The 26,048-nt window shown below is 41.7% G+C and overlaps 1 protein-coding gene across 4 annotated transcripts in view; it reads left to right on the forward strand.

Annotated features, from left to right (window-relative positions):
* The window catches only part of ctnnd2a (catenin (cadherin-associated protein), delta 2a), a 222,829-nt gene that overhangs the window by 24,831 nt on the left and 171,950 nt on the right, over window positions 1–26,048 (forward strand). For all 4 annotated transcript variants that reach the window (XM_068581588.1, XM_068581591.1, XM_068581590.1 and 1 more), the window contains exon 2: window positions 8,863–8,993. In XM_068581588.1, the coding sequence (XP_068437689.1) occupies window positions 8,865–8,993 (129 nt within the window). In that variant the 5' untranslated portion in view covers window positions 8,863–8,864. The remainder of the gene's footprint in view (window positions 1–8,862; window positions 8,994–26,048) is intronic.

A 26,048-nucleotide genomic window follows, 5' to 3' on the forward strand; every position in this document is an offset into this window, starting at 1 on the left:
TCAATCAAGGGATGGGCTCAAACACCAACTCCAAACAGATTAGGAGTTGATATTTGTTTTATGCTTATGATGCCTGAAACAGAAGTTTTAACTTCTGCACTTAGGTCAGCTGTTATGCACATACACACCCATGTAGTGTTCAAGACTACCTACTAGTGTAGCCAAAAAACACACAAAACAGACGTGATCCAGTAAACTTGTTTACACTGAAAGAGAGGAAGTCTTTAGAGTCAGCCAACAATATTACTACTTGTGTACGGCAAATTGCGGAATATTGATGCGTTTCTTGAAGGATCTGTATTTGACATTCTGAACATTAATACAGAGGCAAACAACTATTTGCTTTGAAAAGATGTAGTGTAGTAATGGCTCAGTGAGCAGAAAATGAAGTCGCTCTCCCTCTCTGTGTGTTGTTATCTGAGCGTATGCGTTGTTGACTTAGTCGGGCTGCCCGTGCATGCTTTTTATGGTTCACTGGTCTGCTCATGTCTGCTGCTCTACACTGCTTTTATACGGCGGTTACAGCTGATGAGACACACTAGACCGACAGAGTTGCTGCAGAAACGTAGCACCTCCACTCGGATCCCCCCTTAGGCAAGCACTGTTAGCACTTTTGTGGAGATTTACACTGTTAGCGTGCTGTTAGCTGTGAGCTGCCAGCTCACCGAGAGCTGCGTGAGAGCTGTTAGGAGGCAAAAGAAACACTTAAACTTTACATTTTAAATTGTAACCAAATAAATCACAACACAAATAGTAATTTATCAAAAACCACAGTTTCTGGCAGCACAAAACTGAGGAAAATGTCCTCTATGTGATATTATTTCCCTCTTTTCTCCCAAATTGTACCTAATTTATATTTATGGATTCAATTGTAATGTTTCATAACTTCTATCTGGACCGGAGCCACAGCTAAATCTGCGAAAACTCTTTTTGCAAGATACCTCGTATTTCTGGGCTGCAGTAAAATGCTTCATTTAAGACTGGCTGAGATGACATCCCTCATATAGCCAGTGCAGTAAAATAAAAGAAGAAAAATCTGCTTTCTGAAACAGTAGTGGTAAACATTAGATTTTGGTGACAGCCTCTCAGCAGTAATCCGTTGTGAAAGACAGAAAGATGACAGGTCCTCTTGCCTCAACAGTTTAATGCAGCCATAAAGCATGTTACAGCATAAGTAAAAAGACACAACATTTCTCTCTCTGCTATTACTATTCTTCCTGCTTCTTCGACAGACATCAATAAGGGTAAACACTTGAAAACACGTGAAGTATAGACAAAGCAGTTTGTTACCATGTCAATTAAAAGAGTAATGAACACAGGTGATCACTATCAGACCATGATACACACGAGTGTTAAGTGTATCCAGTGGAATCATTACTCTTTGAAGTCCAGTGTGAAACTGATGGTCCGGTGGTGCTTTAGCTGTTGTCACTTTAATTCTAGAGTCTACTGTTGAGTAGGTACCTCATTGTTAAAAACTGTCAGGATACAGTGCAGGACAGGCTCTTATTATTATTTTTTTATCAGGAGCCAACTTTAATTATGTAATGCATGCAAATATAAAAAAATCAAAGTTTGGGATTTTATAAAGCATAAATTTGGGACTCCATTGCTCACCCACTGAGCATTCTTAATAACTGAATATAAGTTGGTCTCTTCAATGACCTATTCTCAAATGGCCACAGCCAAAGGTCATGTGATAGTGGAAGTTCCTTCCTTGATTGTAGTTTTGGCTTTCATGGTCGGTCAAGAGTATTTTCTAGATGGAGTCCTTCTGTCGATCGATTGGATAGCTCCAGCTCTAAAGCTGCTCAGCAAAAAATTGCGCTACTTGAACAAGATAATAATATCGATCATAGTTCAGTGGGCCACTTCACAGCTACTGCAAAATGTAGCTATAGTTGAACACTGTAGTTTATTTGACCTTTGGGTGACAATTGTTTGAGATGTTTGGATGTGATTGTGACACATGTGGAAACAGTTTTAGCTAACTCCCCTGGAGTGTGGAGCAGTAGATCGAGAGGGAGAAAATCTCTCATAAACTATCTTTATTATTCATGTTACTAGCAGTTCATTATACGATTGTTAATTTTCTGCGATGTCTTTCCGAGCAGATTACCCAACGCAATCTTGTGTTTTCAATCAATTAGTCCTGATATTAATTCACTTCTGTCTTCATCATACCTGGTGCAATATATCAACACAGGTTTGACAGTTTTCGTTTCATTACAGGGTGTGCATAGTCCACTACGGTACATGAATTATTACCACCACTGCAAATAAAAAGAGATAATATGTTATTAAAATGTAAAATATGTTATTAAAAGTAACTAATTATGTTATTAAAATTATATAATTCCACCACTGCACATTTGATGAGTAACCACACTGAGACACACACATAAAGTGAAAAATTATTCTGAATTATATCAATTTAATGTTGGGATTAACTATCAGTCTGCACAAGGTTTCAACCACATTTCACATCTCGAAGGAACTTTCTTCTTTTGTGTACCCATCATACTTACATACAATGTTCTTTCCATCTGAGATTGGATTTCAGAGCCTTGTTGGTATTTTAACAGTTTCATTGGATGTGAAGGGGAGAAGCACACATTTGATTATGTTCTGAGTCCTCACTCAAACATGCTGAGGGAAATGGCTTCCACATCACACAATACTTGAGATGTGGCCTGGGGGTGGAACAGGAGCTCTAACTAAAAGAGACAAAGTATGAAGCACATTCAGTATTAATTATTAATACTAGCTCCAAGTAGGAAAAGCAATTGAGCGTCTGTGTTGAATCTTGATGCCCAGATACTGTCTGGAGCCCTAAGCAGCCCAACCCTCACCCTCAATACATCTTCTAAAGACAATCGCGTGATTGGTATTTGGGATGACAACAAATTAAGAGGTCAATTCTCCAAAAAATAAAAAAATCAAACCAGTACCATGGCATTTTCAACTAGTCACCACTTTTATACAAAATACTCTAAGATATTTAAGTATTTGTCCTCCTGGTTTCCCTAAAATAAAAGATCTGCATTAATGAATAATCCGTGAGCCTTGCGTATTGCAACCATGAGAGCACATATTGTTGGCCAGACATTGAGATTAGAAAAAGTAAAAGTTAGAAGAGAAGAAAAGAATGAAAGGATAGGTTAAGGTCAGAAGGGAGAGCGCGGCCGCGCAGCCGAGCCAACAAGGCTTGGAGTCAGACAGCTGACGGATCACAGAGTAGAGGAAAAGGACACCTCACTGAACCTCAGAGGAAGGTGTGTGTATGGGCCAAGTGTGTGTTTTTGGGTGAGCGCGCACATGTTCATGTAAGGTGTGTTCAGCCGGAAGGGGGCAGGTGTTGAGGCCTGTCAGGTCAGGGTGTGAGCACGGGTCAGAGGTGCACCTCCTGCCAAATCCTATGACTCAAGGTGTGAGTCACCTCTGTGTTTGTACCAACATGCATGGGTTTTTGCCTGTGTGTGGAGCAGACGTACTTCTTTCAATAGGTCCTTTTCACAGCAGCCATTTTGGCGGGTCATTGGTGGGTAAACACAGGTGTAATTGATTCATTATGGTCCCATTATATGTAGTGTGTCAAAGCCATTCCAGTGAGCCACAATTCACACCTGTATTTACACTGCAATGACATGTCAAAATGGCTGCTGTAAAATGGACCAATTGTGAGTAGACGATAAGAAAAAAGTAGACCAATTGCCCAAATTGTGATATAAATCAGTAGCCCTGCATACAACCTGGAAACCAGCTGATGATACTGCTCTAATTTAAGCCTTTAAACCCAATGCCAAAAGCTCTACTATCTGACACTATGTGTCCAACTCCAAAACCCTCAACCAATAGTGCATTTAGTATAATCGGTCGGCTGATTGCTTTATCAAATCTATTAAACTAAATCGTAATTTACTAGCCAATATGAAGCCCATTTCTTTTCAATCTCAGTTGCATCATATAACATTTGTTTATCCTCAAGATAATATCTTGTTTTTTTAGTTCAATCCCAATTGAGGTCCTGCCAGTAGCTAGTCTGATCCGAAACTCAACCTTAATGTTGATATGTAACGCAGGGAAATAACAGCTGTAGCCTTCTACATTAGGCCCACCTTATTCATAAAATGCTACATCAGCCAACGCAATTAACAATCCATTAAAATATGCCCAGATTGGCCTCAATACCGGCTGAACACTTTATCCACCTCAGCAAACATTCCACAGTGCAACTACCAAGATAATGGTAGCGTGATTTAACTAAAGCTGATTTAAAATTGGAAATATGTAGAATGCAAATTCTACAAATACAAATGAATTGAAGCATTGATGCAGTAGGCAGTTAATGGATTGAGAAAAAAAAAACTGCAGGGAAGCCAATGTGCAGACCAACACAATAGTTATTGTAATATTATAAGCACAACATGTTTTAATATCCATTGACCTCCAGGGTTTAGTTTTTTTAAGCCTAAAAAGAAGACATAGTATGTGTATTTTGAAGCGTACTATGATTCAAGATACACAGAGTGAATGGAACTGACTAACACAATTAGACTGGTTGTAGAAATAAATAGTAGAAATATTTCAAACTGTAATTTTTTTTTGTTGACCTATTGGGAGTTTTTTTGTTGTTGTTCCCACTTTGTTCTCTAAGGAACTGTCAAATGCCGGGTCCTCTACCATGCTGTCAAAAACAGGAGACTTTGTCTGAGTTTTTCATGTCTTATCTAGGTCTGAGCCAAATGAAATGTCAGGCCATCATTCCTCAGTTCAACGGGAAGCTGCGCACAACTCAAATCAGACAGAATGTGCTGCAATTAAGTGTCTCCCCAGAGCAACAAAAGCCCCCTTCTAAGCTGAGGCTCCTGTTACATTGTACCCTGCAGGACGTAACCCATCTATTCAATCGCAGCTCGACTGCGCCTGCCGACAATAACCCAGGACGAACATCGGGGGGGTGGAGTATTGTGACATTTGATGGCGAATGTGTTGGCACTGGGATTATCTCTGAAGCCGCCAAAATACAGGGAGCCAATTTTGTTATTTTCTGAACATGGCATCTGTCTGGACATTAATCACAAAGGGTTTGTGCCTTCTCTAAATATGAATAACAATGGTTCACAATGGCGAGTATTGCTGTATGCGGAGCCTAAAAAAAGCGCTTTGCTCCTGGGTTTGGATACAAAAAAAAATATTTTAGTGATTCCGTCTTTGGCTATAATAAATCACTTATGGAAATCACTCACACCTCGATTCATTCACAAAATGTCAATGTATTTGTGGTTCGTATTTGCCAGTTTACTGAATATTGCGAATACAGTGTCAGGAAGCTTTGGGATGGGTTGTCTGATGAGCCAGTTCCTCAGTGTCAGTTCATGCAAAACAGTCACTTTGGAAAGCAATAAGGAATGCATTTTTCTTCTACATGAAACAGCGTTAAACAGACGAAACACACACCCAGTGGGTACAGACGACGTGACAAAACAGGTGTAACGAATAACAGCTGCATTTCATTTAGGTGTGCCAATGCAGAGTCTCTGGTATTGTGCAGACTGGCACACTGGCATTGCTTATTGACACAGCAAATGGATTGAAGCCATCATTAATGTTATTAGTCACACCTGAGCTTTTCCTGCCATGTGAAAGGTCTGTCATGCTCATTTCCAAGTAGGTTTGAGAGCTGCAGACGTAAAAGGGTGGTGTGTTGAACCAAATCCGAAACACCACAGCACGAAACTGTTGCCAAGGAGCTAGAGATTAAATTATTGATGGAGCATCGGTTCATTCAGTGCATTGCCGGAGGTTTTCCACAATGATGGTGAGGTGAGTCTTTCCTCTTCCCTGTGACTTGTGTAGTTGGCTCATTCAAGATAATGGCAGTCATCCAGCTGGTGTGATGTGATCTTTGCTGGGGTTCTGGTTGCTCCGGAGCCAAACTCTGGTGACTCAGCTCCTCTCAGGAGGGGAGATGCCAGACACTGTCGTGGTGGTTGTCATTGAGAGTGAAAATAACCATCTGCGGGCCATCTCGCTAGCATCTTTTATTTACCGACACCACCCTGTCTGCCCTGCTGTCTGTCTGTTGGCTAGCTGACTGGCTGATACACTGACTGGATGTTTGATTTGCAGGCTGTCTGGATCTCTCACTGACTTTGTAAGCTGACTTGTCTGACGCTAATGCCTCACATTCCCTCAACGCCTGTCTTATTAGCTCTGAATGGCCTGACTGTTAATATTTGCTCTAAAAAAGCCTGTTTAAAATTGTTAAACACCAATGAAATATATACGACTGAATATGTACACGCGCCAATGTGTGCCTTCAGAATGAGTGGGCGTAACCAACGCTAGAGCAGCTTTGGATCTCTCCATCAAACGTGAAAAGTTAAGTGCGGAGACTCGTGGCAAATTGCAAAGTAAGAGGCTCCATTATCAATCCCCCGTCTCAATCAGTTCATTATTTAGTGTTCCGCTGACGCCTGGGCTGCTGTATTGACAAAATCCCGTCCCCACGGTCTGTTCCCTCTAAAACTCGCAGACCAATTTCCTGATTTCTCTGACTTTATATCTCTCTTTCTCCCTGTACTCTTAGATCAGACAGGAAAGAGACACACAGGCTTCTATTCATCATTTCAAAGTATTCCAATTAATAATAAAGAAGCCCATTTTACATTTCATAGCTGGCTGAAATTAGAAGGGTGCAAATGATGCATCCGTCACCTGTAGTGCATTTATCCCTTGTGGGGAATTTCAGTTAAGAGAAAAGTCATATTGATTCATGCATGACTGATATTATTGGGTTACAGTTGGCAAAGTGCTGTTGACGACGGTTGAAGAACCAAATGTTATGCTTTAGTTTTTTTTTCAATCGCAAGAGAGTTTTACTTATTTGAAATGAAGTAGTCATTGACACCCATCACTTCCCTCTATCCTGAATAAAGTAATTAAAATCGTGATAAGTGGGGCATCACATTTTAATGAGTCTACCAGGACCCCCATTTGTGAAGTGACATACTGGCAGGGACACAGGTGAGAAGTGTGATACGCTGTGTGTTGCAGACTAATTGCTGTATTTATTTAGAATCCAGGCTTTGGTATTCTGTCAAGAGCCCGCTGTATCCACAGTATTGTCGACAGAAACATATTCATGGGGCGGCAAGATGGTGGCATGAGGACGTTAAGTGAAGGCAGAAATATGTGTATGCTGATTTCATCTCAAACGTTGACATATTTCAATATTTGTTTTTAAAAACTTCTAAATAAAGATATTACCTTACTGTGCAACATAAGCAAACTATTGAATAGAAATACCAAAAGGTGGCATGAGCGATGAATAAATAGTTTAATTCCCAAACATTTTTGCATGAAGAAAGACATACTTGACATATGCGTCAATTATTATTATTTGCAGAATTAATCTAAATTGATGCATTAGCATTTAATGAACTATAATAATTCAGTCATTCTATTGCTGACTTGTGTAGCTTTTGTTCGAGGCTGGGATCACAAGTTGAGCTGTTTCAGAGATGTTGGTAGCTTCAGCAGGCATTCGGGGGACAAAATATCAATATTTAATCAAATACAAATGACTATTAGGCCTCAGAAACAAACCTAGATCGAAGAAGGTTGCATTGAAAAGCTGCCGACGCGGTGTTATGTCCATACTTTAATAAAGATTGTACTCTTGATCCCTGTTGTTCTTAGTTCGTACTCGCGGTTGAGCGTCAGCAAAATGACATGTAATGTAAAGTAATATCATACTGGTTTTCAAACTAACTGGTTTCCGTAAGCTTCCACGCATTTTGTTCACCTAACGGCAGCATCAGTTGTGGTCTGCCTCTGTCAAGAGATTCATCGCACATTCACAAAACATCAACATGACTGACAATTTTCAAGCAGCATATCATCTCTACTGTGAATGTGGTCGTCTGAGTGAGCGCTTCATCACAGCCGACAACGGAAAGAGAAGTTCAAGAAAATTCATCTTTTGCAAGATTGTGTTGAGCTGGATTAGATCTCACAAGAGCAAAACAATACATTACCTTCGTGGTCTGCACTGCACTGCAAGCCACATGAGCTGTCATTGATGCTCAGTCATGTATTGATGTGCTACATCAGCGCCCTGTTAACATTTTGTTTTGGGTTGATGTAAAACAACTGTTACACGGGCGTACCTTGGAAAGTATACCTAAACATATTTATCAATGTTTTTCTTGAGGCTATACGGCCACATTGCCCACATGAAAGCTTGCTACAACGCATTATGACAAGGATCAATTGGCAATTATTTTTGTGAATTTTGACAGTATTGTCTGATTTACACTGCTTAAAAATGCTCAGCGTTTCTCCAAGTCACCCAAGCTTCTCGCTCACCCAACGGCAAAAACACCACCGGTTCTTTTGCATCGTCCCGTGGACGTTGCCCTGCATGTACCATCCACACTGCAGTTACACGGAGCTGAACATTGTCAGAGCTTACTGGAATGAATTAGACCTCAGCCACATTGTATTGGAAATTGAAAAGGTTTTGCCCTAAATCTCAAAACATGTCGTCCAATCTTTCTTTGTATTGTTCTGTTTGCTACTGCTATCCACAACTGGGGAAGTGCAGATATATATGACCGGTTTGGCCAAATTTGATTGCATTCTTTTTTTGGAAATGCCCTTTTGGAAGTGCAACATGATTCCTCAAACATTTGAAATTGTAACAGAAGCTAAAGACGCTCTCCGTTTCAGTGGGACTTTAAACAAAGATACATGTAACTGGAATGATATAAATGTGACCCATTTTACTCGCCCTTTTTTGTTTTATTGCTGCTTAAAACTTCATGGTTCTTCTTTGTGTTGGTTTGTTCACATCAGCAATGCCGGTGCCCGAGCAGCCTGCAGAGCAGGAGAAGGGGGCCATGGTTGCCCCTGTGATGCCAGCCTCCAACGGAGACAGATCTGAGACAGAGACGACCTCCTCCATCCTCGCCTCTGTCAAAGAGCAGGTAGGAACTCTCCAACGTACATGTGTGTTGTACATGTGCCAAACCAGTCATGTGTTTAATTTGGAAAAGAAAGGCACATTTTTGCTTTTGCTCGCCCCTCCGAGTCCTTGAACAGCTTGCTATGAAGAGGTTGTCCCTGTTATTCAGGGAAAAAAGGCACTCGACTGCCTTAAAGTATTTAAAAGAAACGAAAGATTGATTACTGCCAAGGGAATACGAGAGTGTAATGGATGGAAATGATGGAGATTACGGGGCGAGAGCTGTAGCCAAGTAGACATAATTGAAAAAGTCATTAAAATCAAGGCAATTACTCGACAGGGAATGTTGGCAGGTAGCTGCAGCGCTGCAAGAGGTCAGGCAGAGTCATGGTGCTGTCTGGCTTCAAGTGGGGCAAGAGGGAAGGAAAGCAGGACATAGAGATATGGAAAGAGGAGATGAGGTATGAAAGTCAGGATGGATGGGTTGGTTTGGCGTGCATAAGGAGAGAGTTGGGTGCAGGACAATAATGATTGTAATGTTTTCCGTTGGACTCGTCTCACTAATTCAATTAGGGATTTGTGTTTAACCTTGGACTCATTCCTTTATGTAATGGAATTCTGTTTCATTTGGATTTAGCTCATCAGCAAGTGTAATACGCAATAGATTTATCATTTTGCCTATCTACATTGACTCTGAAGTTCTCCTTAATTTAATACCACAAAATATTCCATTTACCCTTACTGACCGAAGGACAATTGCAGATGGCACTTTACTTTTTTTCCCCCCCCTTGCAAATGGCATTCATTTCTGTGTGTTTTCTCTCTCGATATGAGAACCTCTAAGTGCTCTCACATTACTGCAGGGTTTAGTCAGATCCAAGCTTAGGACCAGATTTGAACCCGCAGTTACCCTCCACTGCTGGGAGAGCGAATGGAGGAAGAAAAGGGAAGACATCACAGACATGTAGCTGTTGTTGAAGCCTTATTTCATTCTGCAGTGCGACAGCTCTAAAAACGACTCCCCTGAGGAAAAATTATCTGAGTATTCAAAATGAGTTCCTTGTTCAGTCATCAAAAGGCAACAGGAAGATGCCTTTGCATTCAGGTTTTCAACAACATTGGTTATTATGTTACAATACACCAAAATAAGCTTTGGAGATACTGTATACTGCAGTGACTGTGGAAGGTATTTTCCCCTGTTTTGCACTTATCGTGAACCTTCCTCCCGTCATCTCATAGATATGTTTTAAGTCATAAGAACAACAATGATGTGTATTGTCTTCAGTCCAGAACATACACATAAAGCAGATCACTTGACTCAACTGAAGTTTGTGTAAGGGAAAGTTCACACCAGAGTCATAACGAGGGTAAAGTTCTCTCATACGTCACATGAAACGTCATACATTAGGAGGAAATCCGTTTTTCTCCATCATATCTCTATTGCTGTTTTTCCCTCCAGACAAACATTTTTACATACTTTGTAGAAAAGCACGAAACAGTCTAAAGGGTTTTCCTGAATGCAAGAATTAGGAGGCGCCGCCTCAGTCATGTTTCATCATGCATCCAGCTCTCGACAAACTCTGGCGGGTTTCTTCACGGGAGACACTGTTTTCTCACAAGCGTGGCACTTGATGGATGTCTGTCAGTGGTAACGACTACTGCGTCATCACGCCGTTGCGGCGGCGCTGTATCGCGATCAGCAAAATGCACTGGGAAAGGTGCCGCCAAAACTGCAAAAGAGCCGTCTGTTTTTGGCTGGACCGCAGCAAAGCGGAAGCCAGCCCTGTAGACATGAAAGTCTGTCACTGGTGGAGTGACTGACTGAGGGACTTTGCTCTTTCAACATGAACATGTGACACAGTGGTTCTGTTGGTAACTCTTTGGAAATCAGTTGTATTTTGCTAGTGGAATGCAATTTATATTTTATATTTGTATGTTGTCATACTCTGTGTGGTCGTTACTTGGACCTCTGCATAAACTTGTAGATGGTCAGGGTTTATGTTACAGATACTACCTCTGACTATCCCGCTAACAAGTTGGCCACAATCCTTGAGCAAGGTATTCAACCTCTGGGCGCTCCGTTGGAGCTGATTAGCGGCCAGCAGTAAAAGACAGTGTCTTGTACTAGTTACAAAAGTAGTTACAAAAATAGAAATAGCTCTGCAGTAACTACATTAATGTTAGACATAGTCATTTGAAACTGATAATCAATTTCACAGATCAGAGATGCAATAATTCACATTTTGACTATGTCGTCATAATGTCTCTACACCAGACGCACCAGAATGTATTTATTGTATCAGTTGTTGCATTGATTTTGATTTTAAAAATTTCTACAGCCTTCCTCCACCTGCACTCTTTTGTTTGTGGTCCCATACTGTGCGTAGTTTGTATGTAGATTGATCAACTTGGTTTCAGCAGATTTATTTGCACAACACCATAACATTTCATGAATAATACATTTCCACCCCGCACACATTAAAGTCTTCATAAAATAATTGATGGTATGGAGAACTCAGAAGTGTGGTATTATGTGATAGTCTTAATATGTTCTGCATTTTAAGCACATCTTAAATGTAGAACATAGATTTCCTTAATTTCCACGCAGTGTGTAATAGATGCATGATGTAAATGTATGATACAAAGTTAACTATAAATATAGCTCTCACATCCTTTGTCCAAGATGCATATATGTCTTTGTGTGTGTGTGTGTGTGTGTGTGTGTGTGTATCTGCATATTACTCCAGTAACCCAGCAGACCGACTCCCGTTGCGGCACATCTTCATGCCTAACACACACCTCTCTCCACGATGATATACCATAGAGGATGCACACATGGCGTGTTTTCCATTTAGTAGATGCCATCTGTCTACGTGTGTGTGTGTGTGTGTGTGTGTGTGTGTGTTTCTGGTGTGACATGTGGTATGTTTATGTTAAAGAAATGATTTCCAACCAGCCCTGTTAGCCCTGGGGTTTATTCAATTATTTTAATGCTGATGGAATTGGGTAAATGGGACACCATTATGAAGGGAATCAGTTTAACAATTCATTTAATGTGTTCAGTCAGAGTACGGCGAACATGACACCACTCCTGGGTTCATCAAGGTATATTTTTTAAAGCCCTTAGTTAGTAGGCCAAAAAAAAATCTGAGATGACACAAGCATGTTGCGATGCTAAACATTATGTTTGTACTGTACATCTCTGAACACATTTTACATAATTGTTAGTGATATGACTGTATTCAGACAATGAAGCAAAGAAACACACTGCATTAATGAAAACACCGATACCCACCTGCAGCTTAATTTATATCTTGCTGTTGTGCTTCAAAAAATACATTTGCAGATATTTGACTGCACTGAAGCTTCACTCATGAGTAGGCTACCGTAACTCTCAGATTTAATTTAGAACTGACAGTCAAATTAGCCAATTCATCACTTTTAGAGACACAGCAAATACACTCGACAACATAGACGCCAGTGAATGAGAATAAAACAAAAATGCTGCATTTGACATTCAAATTCACAGCTGCACTGCGCAAGGTTTCACATCTAATTATGAGTGATGGCAGTAAGCACCTTACTGACAATCGGCCGAGGTTACACAGGACACGCAATTTATTAAACAATTAATCCGAGCTACAACGAAACAAGCCATGAAAATAACGCGCAGCAAGACTGAGCTGTTTGATCTTCTTAAAGCGACCTTATTTCCAACTATCCAAGTCAGGTACACATTTGTTCTTGTTGCCTTTGGTATGTTTCCAACGGGGAAAGTGGCATCCCAAAATATAAGTGCAGAGGATGCTATGGACGAGGATTTTATTCAGCGGTTTTGGCCGACACGGAAAGTGGCCGCTTGAGGCTGCAGCTGCAGCGGGGAGGATATGGCCGGCGGGGACCCTCCAGAACCTGAGCTGCTGGCAGCCGACGCCAGCTCGTTGTGCTTTTGCTCAAATTGCCGTCCAATGTCAACAAAAAACGGATTCGTTCTGCTGTGATTTGTATGTTTGCGTGGGCACTTTTTATTGGATGCTGTCGCGATGACAATCCCGAGAGAGCGAGAGCCTTGTGCCATGCTATTACAAATGGGGAACAAAAACAAGATGGCTGGCAGATGAAGCAGAGAGCGGATTAGGAAGGTGGACAGTCAATGAAGTGAAGAAGAAGTTGAGAGACTTTGTGCAGGCAGCCCAGGCCGACTCTAGTCTGGATGTCTTTCTTTACAACTGGCCAACTTTTAACAGGCAAAGAGACGGTGACACTTGTGCCAGTTAAATTAAACAGATGAAAGACAAGCTGAAGAGAACGTTTTTGTTCCATGTCAAATGCAAGTTCACCCGACTCCAGTCAAAGTACCTACCTTAAGCACAGCGGCAGCTCCTACTGCACGTACTTAAGAGATTTGGACCTCGCTGTTTTACTGGAGAACGAAATTAGGAGACTGGAGATGGAGACAGAGACGGTATGGGTGAACAAGAATCGAGCTCGACATAAACTTGCCCTTGAAATTCATCTATTAGATCAAAGGGCTACACAATCAAGAATGACAGCGTATTCATAAAACAAATAAATAATAATACTACAATTGAATAAGTAAATGAATCTCCAAATACATCCCAAGCATATTTTATATAATGCTCATACACTTTACACACTGTTTACATGTATTTCTTTTCTGACGCAGGACATAAACATGGTGTCTCTTCATTTTGACCATGGGCTGATCTCGGGAAAAGACACATTCTTTTATCGGTTGATCAGGCGAATTATATTGCTTTTGATTAGACGAGCCTCCTCTGCTGCTTTATTCCATGTGACGTTCCACCTCTGCCTCCACTGCTCCCATATTCACCATGGAGGGATGCACTCTCTTAGAGACGCAAATGATCGTGCACTCTGGCTCCATCCTGATGTCACTGGACAAGCAGTGAAATAAAATATGCGTACCAGCTATGCATCATAACACAACCTTAGTCTCTGATAACACGTTCATGTGTTGGCAAAGCAGATAGTTATCAGAACGGTTATTAAGGACTTTTGATATTAATACACTGCACACTGTGAGGTACCCGTTTGAAGTCCACAAAGAGGTAAAAACTAAATGTATGTAAGTCAGAAAGGAAACAGAAAATATGCTCCATGCTAAATTTCTTCAATCTCAGATAAATGTCAAGTGGCTTTATCCCTTGTTAGATTGTTCATATTTAACAGCTTCTGTTGTACAGTTGGAGCCATTTGAGTTTCTCAAGATGCTTTGCACTATGTTGCATCATGTCTTGCCTCAGGAGAGCTCCACAGAGACCAATTTAACCGGTGCTGATTTGCTCTACAATCTATCAGTTTTCTGCATATTTTCATTTAGCCAAAGTTAATGTCCTGCTCTCTTTCTGGAATAAACCCTGGTAATTTAACCTTGTTTCTTGCGAAATTATGATCTGCACATAGTTCATGTTTTGCTTTATCCTTAACTGATACTGTGATTTTTTGATTCCACCTATAACGGGTTTAATGAAAGCTGTTATATTTTCTCCCGGCGGCCAATTAATCTTTTTGGAGAAAAATACTCTGGTTTAAAAGAGGTAAAGCTTTCTTCATCTCCACATTTCATCACCTGGCCAATTTATTATTTTCAAATTATGTTATATTATTCATAGATTATGGTCATTTGGTGTTATGGGTTGGTAAACAATTGTGCACTCTTTAGAGCCAGAACATGCCAGAAAACATGAGTTATTGAGCAGTCACAGAAATAAATCCTTTGGAAGATGAACATTTTTAGGGTGTTTGAAACATTCGGTTGTTATTTCTTTCTTAGATCCTGCTGGCTGCTTGATTTAAGACATCAGCAGAGTTTGTTTTATTGTCTGGATGCTGTCTGAAAGTGAAATGAGATCAGTCTGTCAGATTGCTTATGTAATTAATTTGTGCTTTTGTTAGCTTTAAGTTAGTTTAAGTGGTTGCTGAAAAGGGCTCTGCCTGTTTGTATTAGTTGTGTCTTTCTTTTTGCATGTTTCTGTATAATGTTTTTTCCTTCTTTGCTAAATGCAGCATTGTCGACTCTCGAGCTGTCCACGATCCAAAAACATCTTCGTGGACTCACTCTTGAGATTTTGTTGACTAATCAATGAGCTGATTTAATTATTAGGACCGTACAACTGAGTTTCTTCACAAGAAACACCACTTTAAAACTTTAAAAACAGAGATGCGCTCATAAAGTCTTTTGGAAATAAATCCTTCTGCATGTAAAAAAGCATCAAAAAAACAACCAATTATAGTGTTCTTCATAGCTAACACATTTGGCTTTCAAGCTCATATTTTATTTGACAACGTTGTTGTAGCTATTGCTGTCATTGTCAATGTTATCTTCGACATATCCTTTCTTTTCCACGTATACACAAATACACAACTTTTCTGCATGTTGCTTAACTACATTGTGTTGCTCCTACATTTGGGTTTGTTGCACGTGAGCTGAAAGTATTCATAAGCCACTCGAATTATCGGGGGTTCACAAGTGAGGGAGGCTTTCATTTTCAAAGGAGCAAGGTCTCTTTTAGAGCCCAGGAGGTAATGTATTCTATCCTCCAGCCTGCCCGTTATTCTCCAGACTCCTTTTCTTTGCAGGAGTTTGAATGCATTTCATTGGCCTTTTAGAATGAGCTGAAAACTTTCCTCTTGTTAATGTGCTCTCACATTAACTGCACATCTTTTCAACACACCAAAAGTTGTTTTTTTTTGCTGGTGTTTGTGTGTTGTTTACATTCGTGTAGTTGTGTGTGTTCGAATAGACTTTGCCGCCTCACCTTTTTACACAGCCTCTCTCTTTCTCTCCCCTTTATTGATACCCTGTCCATTGCTGGAGTTGATTGCTGTGTTTTTCCGATGTGACAAATAACTCTGTTTCATGGTCAGAGTGACGGGGAAGAAACAAATCCTCCCACACGCCCCCTCGGCTGTCAAATAAAGCAGCTGACAAGAAACCTTGTGTCTCCTGAAATTCTAACATGTCACAAACGGAAGAAGTATACTCCAGTGTACGGCGATTGTGAAATTATGAATAAGGACTTGAAAGGGTTTCCGTCCGATGTTTGTGGAAGATGACATCTGAACCTCCAGTTAGGGCTGGGTGAAAGTATAATCTCCGTGTTTTTCATACCACATTCGTTATATTATAAGATCATTTGCCCTTTAAAAAACACCTTTTCCAAAAACAAAGACATTATGAAGTTTCACCAACCAAAGTTGGATGCTTGAAGAAGAAACAAAAAATAGACACATATTATTGTGAATTTGTGCGCATTCTTCTCATACCAGATACTGTTGGAAAAACGATTCTCAGCAGGCCTGCCGCTGTTACTGAGCTACACTCTCCTTCTATTCAGCGGTGTGCCTTTGAGATGCTGGAATATGTTCGTCGTGCCGCTACTTTTAGTTGCCCCAGACTTTCGATAAAAACTTTAAAGAGGACGTTGTGTTTTTTCAAGGTTGTTGAGGAGCCGTTTTTTTTTTTTTGGGAACAAGCTCCTCACTCTTATTGCGTGTGCTGCCATGTTTATATTTCACCGCATTCATTTTTATACATCGTTTCAAACCATGAATTCAAACTGATTGATATAACGGATTTGTATCGCCCAGCTCTACTTTCAATGTTTGCAAAAGAAACTGGAAATGGTAAAGTTTCTCGCTGCCATAACAGCATGAAGTGTGCGCTCATGCTGTGGCTTCGAAATGACACTGTCATACCACCTTACAGTTAGAACTTTGACAGCACATTCAGAGAGTCGATGTGCTGGTTCAAAGCTTTTTGTGCTTTCAACCTATCTGCCAGCCCCTCTGCCGGTGGTTTTCAGCCTGAAAATTGGGTTCCCTGCCTCTTTCACTCTGTGTGTGTCCTCAGTGTCCTTCAAAATAGGTCTCTTTCACTGTGCCAATGTAGGAACAGATCATTTAGCCAGCGGGCATACATTCTGGTCTGTGTGTGTGGAAAACAAAGTCTGAGTGTGTGTGTGTGTGCATGAGACTGGACTAATTAAACATATTGTATGTACAGTAAATCTCTGCTGTGCATGCAATGTGTGTGTGTGTGTGTGAGTGTGAGTGTGAAAGTCAGGTGGATGAGTACACCACAATCTTAGAGATGGTTGTCGGTTTGGTAGGGAGGAAATTGTCCACCTCTGCCAGTAAACACACTCAGCAGGAAAGAATGGGAGACATGGATGCTTTTTACACACTTAAGCGCACACACAGGCACACACACGCACGCACACGCACGCACACGCACGCACACGCGCACAGAAACACCAATATTGGACTACGCTGTGAAGCCAAAACCGGTCTTTCAGCAGGTTTCCGGCACTGCTGGTCACTCATTCAGTCAAGTGTTGTATAAGTTGTGTATAGTACGCTTTTGCAGCATTCAGAACACCTGATTCACTCACAAATGTAAATGTACGTGAGAATCATATTCCTGATGACTGCCAAGGGTTTTTTAAAATTTTTTATGCAGGCTTGAGTGGGAGGTTTTGTCACGGTAGCAGAATCCCCCTGCCGTTTACTAACCGAGAGAGCATCTGTGGGAGACTGGGGCAGAGAAGGGTGGTGTTCAGCTGCCTCACCCTGGCTGTGGCAGGGGAAGAATTATTAGTTGGCCCGAAGGCTGTTGTGCTCTTTGGCACTGTTGTTGTGTGTGTAGTTGGGTGTGTGCATGTGCATGTGCGTGTGCGTGTGTGTGTGTGTGTGTGCATGTGCTTGAGATTGTGTCTGCCAGTGGTGCTGCAATGTTCCATTTAGTCAACATCACCCAGCCAGCACCCCCACTGTACTGTCACCATCATCATAACTGGCAGCTGGCAGGCTACATGCTACTGCAGCTGCCATGCTCAGGGCCAAAGAGAGAGCGAGCAGGAAGAGAGAGAGAGAGATAGAGCAATGAGATGAAACGTGAAAATGCGTTTGATTTGAGAGAAAAAGAAGCGGGGTGAGAAGAGGTACGAATATGTGAGATGATAGAGGGAGGGAGAAGGAAAGGACACAAGACTCAGGTAGAAGATGCAAATATTTGGAGATTGTTTGGGAAATTAATTAAATGAGACATAGGGAAGAAAAAGAGGAAGAGAGCACAAGAGAGTGAAGAGAGAAAGAGAGAGAAAGACAGAGAGAGAGGAGGTTCAGTGGCAGTCATCCAATACCCAGCACTCTGAGACGACTACCAAACCAGACTTGCCAATTACCGTTTGAAGGTCAATCAGTGAAAGGGGAATCACAGTACAATGCTGTTTGTACAATCTCTGTGGCGGGGATAAATGATCCAATACAAACACTCTTAAGACTTCTGGGAAGCTCACCAAAAAAAACTTTCTCTAGGAAAAACAACCACAGAGTGAAAACTTTTCCATCAATGTTGACGAAGAATAAGTACGTGCTTACAATATACAGCTTTCTAGAAATAGCTCCCCATCACCTGCTGGTTGCAGGACACGCTCTCCGCTGCTGCTCTGGCCACAGGACCGAGGCACAGCTTTCCAACACCCAGTGGGAACTCCCTGAAGTCAATGTTCGCACTCAGTGTTGATTCCATATGACCAGAGTAACAATTGCGGTCCATCTTTCTACCATGGCACACACCATTTGCGTTGGGATGTAAACAACCAATGTCCCATGAAAGCTATTAGTTGTCTCAAAATGACGGCGTCTAATGTCAACATCTGAACGTGCGGTGCTTTGCATGAGGTCTCTGTTTGCCACACACCTCCTTGCAGCTGATTTTGTTTTCATACATGAGGTGCTAGGAGCCAGAAAAACTCGGAATACAGCAAACATCCTGTTTATTTGACTGTGCTAAACAAGCCCTCTGTGTTGTTCTTGGCGTTGTACTTGGGTATGATCACTTCATTCATAAAAGCAAAGGTAAATAAAGTAGAATAACCTTTTGATGTACTGACAGTTTGTTTTGGAAGATTATACTTTAACTGAGCTAAGTTTGTCAAAAGCAACTACATATAAATGAAAACTGGGTCAAAAGTCTGCACCCCGCCAAGGTTTTCCCAAGATGCTCCCAACAAGGCCAGACGCCATATTAATGGGTTCATTTGTTATGTGTCCACTGGCCCCTCCCAGAGTTCTACCTGGTCATCTCTGAACAATGCAGAATCCTGTAGAACCGGGAAGAACAATGACGTTGTTAGACAGCTCGTCTAATGAGGCGTGAAATCAATATGTACAATCCTGCCTCACCCGGGGCATGCTGGGTAATGGAGTGTCAGGAGCGCTTTGGAGCTATTTTAATCACACAAGACCTTGGATTATGCACTCGTAAACAGGCTGGTTACTGCCAAAAGACCCCTAACCCCCGAGACGTGTGTGTGTGTGTGTGTGTGTGTGTGTGTGTGTGTGTGTGTGTGTGTGTGTGTGTGTGTGTGTGTGTGTGTGTGTGTGTGTGTGTGTGTGGTTGTGTATAAGTATCGGTGATTACTTTTTACGTAATCGATGTACACTGTGCGTCCATATGCCCGTGCCCGCATGACACTAAAGCTGAGCAGAGTTTTCGTACATCTCTGCTGGAATTTAGTGTGAGATGGACTGCGAGACCCCCATTATGAGTGTGTGATCATGGCTCCGCTGTTTATTTCTTCTCCCTCACCTGGGTTCTGTTTCATTAGCCTTTACCGCTGTGACAGAGCCCAACGCTGATCCTGCATGTGAAGTAAGAGCTCTTCCTGCTAATCACTTAGTAGCCCGCACACTCCTCCCTCCACACCACATAGACCTACTACTGCATGCTAATGCTACCTGAGCATTAACTCCAGCTCAGGCTTTCATTTGCCTGCATGCTGATGAACTTGTTAGCAATATCCTGAATGTTAATATCGCAATAGCCAGAGGATTAATGTGCATCTTGAATGCTAATAACATATTAAATTGAAATACCTACAGGTAGCTTTAATACTAATGGAATTTTTCTCTAACTTTCATTCCTTGAACAATTTGAGTTCTGTTGAATATCAGACCGTATGATGCAACAAACACAACTCTTCCAGGATGATTGCATAAAAAAATAAAAAAACTCAGCTAATGCGGTGTAGGATTGATATAAAATCAATTTCACTGCGTAAATATTCATTTATCCTTTGTTATTATCTTAGCCGAGTGGTGCTCTCCAGGGCTCAGCAGGTCTAAAGCGGTACAGCCGTGCGCTGTGGTAATGTTGGCGTGAGCTCGCACCCTGAAGCTATGAGTGAGTCTTGGGAAAACTGCAACGGTGAAGTGTGAGAAAAGAATGGATTAATTGAACACGTCTGTCAGAGCCCTTTGTTTACGGGCAACGCTAAGTGTTGGGGTCAGACACCAGGGGATGTTGCTGTTGGATAGAAGTGAAGAAACTGTGTTGCTAAGTCCTTCAGTTGCTCCATCGTCCTCTCCCCCCTTTCACAAAAACCACTAGACACAGCAGATGATGCTGAGTGGGTGTTTGAAGGGTACCTTTTCCATACAGGCTCACACTGCTTTCCCTTTTCAAGCTTCATTGTTTTCACCAGTTTGTGTGAGTAACTACTTCAGTGTAGCGGCTCCCTCTGTTTACTTCCACTTTGCCTCTAAAATTGCACTGTACTAATGATACAAGGATATTTTTATCCCTGAAACGGCTATGACTCTTCTTTTTTTAGCAGGCAGGAATCATTTTAACTTTAGTCTGTGTACTACAATTCAAAGATTGACTCATTCTTTATACTTGGTGCCACTTCATCTGGTCCTGTAGTCTGGCTGACATGATTAGAAAACATGAGACGGCCCCATGTGGTTAAGCTTTATCCCGATTTGAGAGGAAATAGGCCTTTCATTCTCCCTCAGTTCCTATCGATCTGAAAATGAGAAAATGGAAAGATTACTCTGTGATGGAAAGAGTCATTAAAGAGCTGGGGAGGCAAAGAGCTCAGAAAATGCCCACATATTTATCAGTTCACTGGCATTTTTGCTTCCTGATTGTGATCGTGCTCCGCTGGAAAGTTGGTTGGATCCTTTAAAGCCTGCCGTTATTAAGAACACATATGTCACTGCGAGCTGACAAGGTGTTAGATATGCCGCCATCTTTAGCTTCGGTTTAAAAGAGACCCAGTATATCCTTTGTAGTGGAGTGTATTCATTTTTGTCCAAGTCAATTCTTAATTTGTGAAGTTGGGAAATAGCATGGAACCATGTCATACTTTGATTGTTATCAGTAAGCAGCGAATGTGTCACTTGATTTAGATCAATTAAAAAGCCTCTGCAGGTTGTAAATAATGGCAGCCTGACAAAAATGCCACTGTTCTTGCTACAGGGTATTTGTTTTATTCAAATTGTTTATTTGATAAGGGGACAGTGCACATTAAAAAAAAATAATTCTGTTAAATGTGCCAGAGTTAGCCAACAGGCTATTTTCCATCTGTCGTCCTGGATATATGGATATATTGACCTTTTACATTGTACACTATTTGTCATCCATCATCTTTTTTTAGATGACAGTTATATCATGAGCTTGAGAATCACTCATTTGTCCCACTAACTCAGTAGTTTTTACACTTTTGGTGAATTTAAGGGTGACTTTGTTATATTCATCTTGACATATTTGACTTTATGAGAGGGGAAGAGGTGCTTAAACGCATCGTTAGTTTGGATACCAGTGAGTATCCACCATCTCGTTAGGCGAGAAGGCACCGGGTCAATCTGGCCTTGAAGTCCTACGAAGGACCCAGTTTGTGGGTCTTGTCCTTCAGTTGATCCAGCCTCTGAATTGGGACACAGAGTCACACCTGGGAGCACTACAGTACAAACCGCTCGACTGCTGGACACTGAGCTGGTCCACTGGGGTAGATGGGGGTCAGTTGCCTTGCTTAAGGGCACGACTGTGATAATTGTTGAGGGAGCAAAGAGTGTTGCTCATTTGTTTTCTCCTGTCAAACCTGTTTTTGCTCGTCGACTACCGTGCTGGCTTTGAACTGACTAAATTTGCTGCAGAGGACACACTTGAGGGAACGTATTATCCTGCTTGTTGGTCCGTAATGACATTTTATTGATGGACCATTTCAATCCAGTCCTATAACACTACTGTATAGAGGCAGAGTGTACTGTCCAGTCAGTCTTTGCACACCATACTGAAGCTACTAAGTTGATCGCTCTTTCCTGACACAGGTTAAATGATAACATACATCAGTGCACACTTGTTTTTTTGATGTTATTTGAATACATGAACTCTGGAGAAAAAGTCTGTCCTCTTTCAAATTATGGAAAGCTTCGCTTCTGCTCCTTAATTTGAGACTTGCACTTCTCCTGTGTAATAAAAAACTGTTACTAGTAACATGTTAATCATCCATCCTGGCTTTTGATCTTGCGATGTCTTACATTTGTGCTCTGATTACCTTTTTGGTTGTTGTTTAATAAAAGCAAGAGGTAGTTGAAGGGAGTTGTATTCACTGCTGGAGTACAGTATATCTCTTGCACTGGTAGAGTTGTTTCATGAGTCATACGCATGCCCATATTCCTGGCATATTATATAGAATTATGTCCTCAGCATATGATGCATAGTGTTGTGCCTACTATATGCAACATTACATCTCCATATGCTCTTCCGTGAAGTTTATTTTTGACTTCAGTTATCACGTTCAGTGTAATATGTCACTGCACTACAGTGCACAGCGCAGCAGGAAAGCTCAGCTAACAGTTTTCCACGGCACCGTAGCCTTCTCCCCTTGGCATTCTAAATAGATAAATTATGATCACACTCCTCTGCAGTTGTCTGGCCGCCAGGGTTGACATATACACTGTAAAGAGACTGGCTAATGAAGAATGGCTCTGTCATTGGAGTTGTCTCGGAAATAAGGCAGATCACTCCATCTCTCTTTCTCTCTCCCTTGCGCTCAGTCTTTCTTGTCGTTTTCTCATGCTTTCTTCCTCTCTTCCCTTATTGCTCCATTGCATCTCCACCCATCATTCATTCCTGTGTTTCATTCTCTCATCGCACTCTGTCTGTATGGAATAAATGAGGTTTTGGTGTTGCAAATGCATCATAGCCTTTCAACCCCCCTCTCCTCCCCCCTACCCATAGGGCTTTGCGGCATTTGGAGATGTGCATCTAACCATCTCTAATGAGCCTGCTCGCGTTCGTCACTGTCGTTGTTGTTGTTTATGGGGAAGTAATTTGTGGTTGCCATAGAAATTGTCTCTGCTAAATGTGCCCATCATTACTTTACGCTTAAATCCATCATTGCCAGTAGGCAGGAGGCGGGCGGGCGAATGGAATTTGATTAATATGATTTGATATCATTTTTCCATTAACATCTCGAGGAAACTGTTGTCTTTGTTAGTATGCAATATTTTTTTTTATAAACTTACATTCAGTCTGAAAGTCCCCGGATCACAGAAGACGTGCAATTCAATCTTTATTTTGTAATACATGTGCCCCTAAATAGCCACATTCATTTATTTTAATTTATTCTACTTTAACAAAATTGAAAGAATTGCCAAGATGGGCGTTTTCCAAAGGCGCGTTTTATTCCCCTCCTCCTCTCTCTCCTGTGAGGGATCAACTGAGTTTTGACAGGATGTGTCATCATGCAGGATTTCACTTTGAACTCTGGTTCTGGACGGATTCCTGAATATTTTAGTGGTGGTAGGGGGTGAAACCTCATTTGCTATTTTTTTTACTCTTCTCTGCTCGCACCTTTGGGGTGGAAATGTCATATTGTCAGTGGGATATACCCATGGTAGCAGCTCTACCAAGTCTGGCCTAAATGGAAATGTCAGTAGAGATGTTCTAAAAAAAATGTCTCTCACTTCATTTTCTGTCTTTTCCCCATTTCTTCCCTTCTCTTGGGTTTAATATTACCCCTTTTCTCATCTCTCCATCCTTACTCTCGTCCTCCGTGTCTTTACCCCTCTCTGTCTCCATGCGTTTCATCCTCTCACCCCTCCACTGCTTCCCACCCGCTGTCTCTCTCCAGACTCCATTCCATGTTTGGTATTCTTCCTGATTTTTTTTGTCATTAATTTCCCCCGTTTTGTATAGTCACCCTCCCATTCCCAGCTTTGACTTGTTAAAACTCTCTACCTTAATCTTTCTCGTCGTTGTCTATACCTCCCTCTCTCTCTCGTCCCTCCCCTCTCGCTCTCCATCTGCCTTATGTCTCTGTGGTTCAAGGCTGCTTGTGTGGGCTGCCAGTAACTTGTCAGTCAGTTGTGTTGCTTTACCCCCCTTCACTTAACCTCATTTCTATTTATTCTGCTTATTGGCTTGGTTTTGCCCCATGCTGTGTAATGAGTTTCTAAAACTTTTCTGAACTTGCTTCCATGACCTTATCAGACTCAATCTCTTTTTTTTCCCCACACGCTTCCTTCTCCCCATTTTCCTTTCCCTTTGTGACCATAGATCTCCAAAATAACATTAGTCTCTTTTGCTCGTCTTCCTCTTTTTTCACTCCTGCTGTCATTTCTCCTTCTCCTGTCGCTTCCCTCTCCCTCCCTCAGGTGGCCTGGACCAACTTTGCCCCCTCACCTCTATTGCTATACGGGGTATAAAGGCCAACACAACCTCCCTGTCAGGGGAGATTTATTCCCTCACCTTTTGGAGCTCTTGATCAGGGTCTGTGTGCATCTGTAATCTGCCTTTTGAAAGGTGAGGCAGTCACCCTGCGCCAGCCCTCCCAGATGGATCGCTGGGGACCTGGTGTGTCAACGCGGCATTAAACATTTAAAACTCGGTCTGCAGATCACTCAAAGTTTAGCAATGGAGCTAGCAGTCTTGGGTCTGGAAACCACAGAGGGGAGCAGACACGAGAGAGAGAGAGAGAGAGAGAAAGAGAGAGAGAGAGAGAGGGGGGGGGGGGGGGGGGGGGAATATATCAGGACCAAAATTCAAAGCTTCTTCCTGGTGCTACTTGTTGCTTTGTTGTGAGCAGGTGTCCTCGGGTTTTCATGGATAAAGACTCAAATGTGTCCTCGCAAAGATAGTGGGCCATTTAGTAAACTTCCGTTCACCCAATAGGCCAGTGGACTCAAATCAATGTGAAATGTGCCAACATGCAGGATTGCTGGTTCTGAGCCAGAGACGATTGAGACGCACTGCTGCCAACGCCAATCACAGCACCAGAACATTTTAAGGAAACGAGTCAAGTGAATGAGATGGAGCAAAATACACCTGAATAACCAATTCACATTAAGAGCAACGGCTCTGGACAACATGTGAATAAGCGAGTCATTGTTGGTGTGTGGAAATGTGTCATTTTCTTCTTCAAGTAGGTGGAATAAAGTGTCCTCCCACAGCTGTGCTATGAATACACCTGCTCTGGGTTAGGACAAACAGCTCTGAGTATAATAATAATCATACATTTTATTTGCATAGCGCTTTCAAAGGTACTCAAAAGCACTTTACACAGTAAAAAAAGAAACAATGAACGCAATTACTAAACAAGAGCAAAACAACATTCATAAGTAGCATCACAGGTTAAAAGCAGGTTTGAATAGATGACTCTGTTAATTGGACTTTAGTGCTGCCCACGACTGATGACTTCAACAAGTTCTTTTTATAAACTAAAGCTTTAGAATCACACAGCTGGCTTTCAAGTCAAATAGTTTTGGTTGACAGAGGTCCTACATCTCAAACATTTTCTACCATTTTGTTGGCACCAGGTCATGCAGAATGAAAGAGCTTTTTAGTCAAATGGCATACTTTGCTGTAATTGGAGGTCTGTCACTGATAAGTCAATGAAGATTAACTGCAACCTAGAATTTTCGCTGACATTTGCTCATTGAAACAGCCAATTACGGCCCCTTGAGAGCTATCAATGGTATACACTGAATGAATGGCCAGGTGGGCAAGCATGTTACCGAACCTCTGTATTCAGTTGTACAGAAAAGAGTGCCGCGCCGCAAAGCCACAAGTGATCCGTGGTAAACACTTCTTGCGCCATCGTCTTCCTATGGGGAAAGCGCTTGAAATTGCCACCAAAAGCTGCGCTTAAAGTTAAGAAAATTTCAACTTTGATCGTAGTCGCAGCTGACCGTTCTAAATGCAACCAAGGAGAAACAGCTGCGGCTGCTTTCGTGGCCT

The sequence above is a fragment of the Clinocottus analis genome, unplaced genomic scaffold, assembly GCF_023055335.1.
Source record: "Clinocottus analis isolate CAN_PGR_092001 unplaced genomic scaffold, fCliAna1.0.p SCAF_18, whole genome shotgun sequence".
NCBI lineage: Eukaryota > Metazoa > Chordata > Actinopteri > Perciformes > Cottidae > Clinocottus > Clinocottus analis.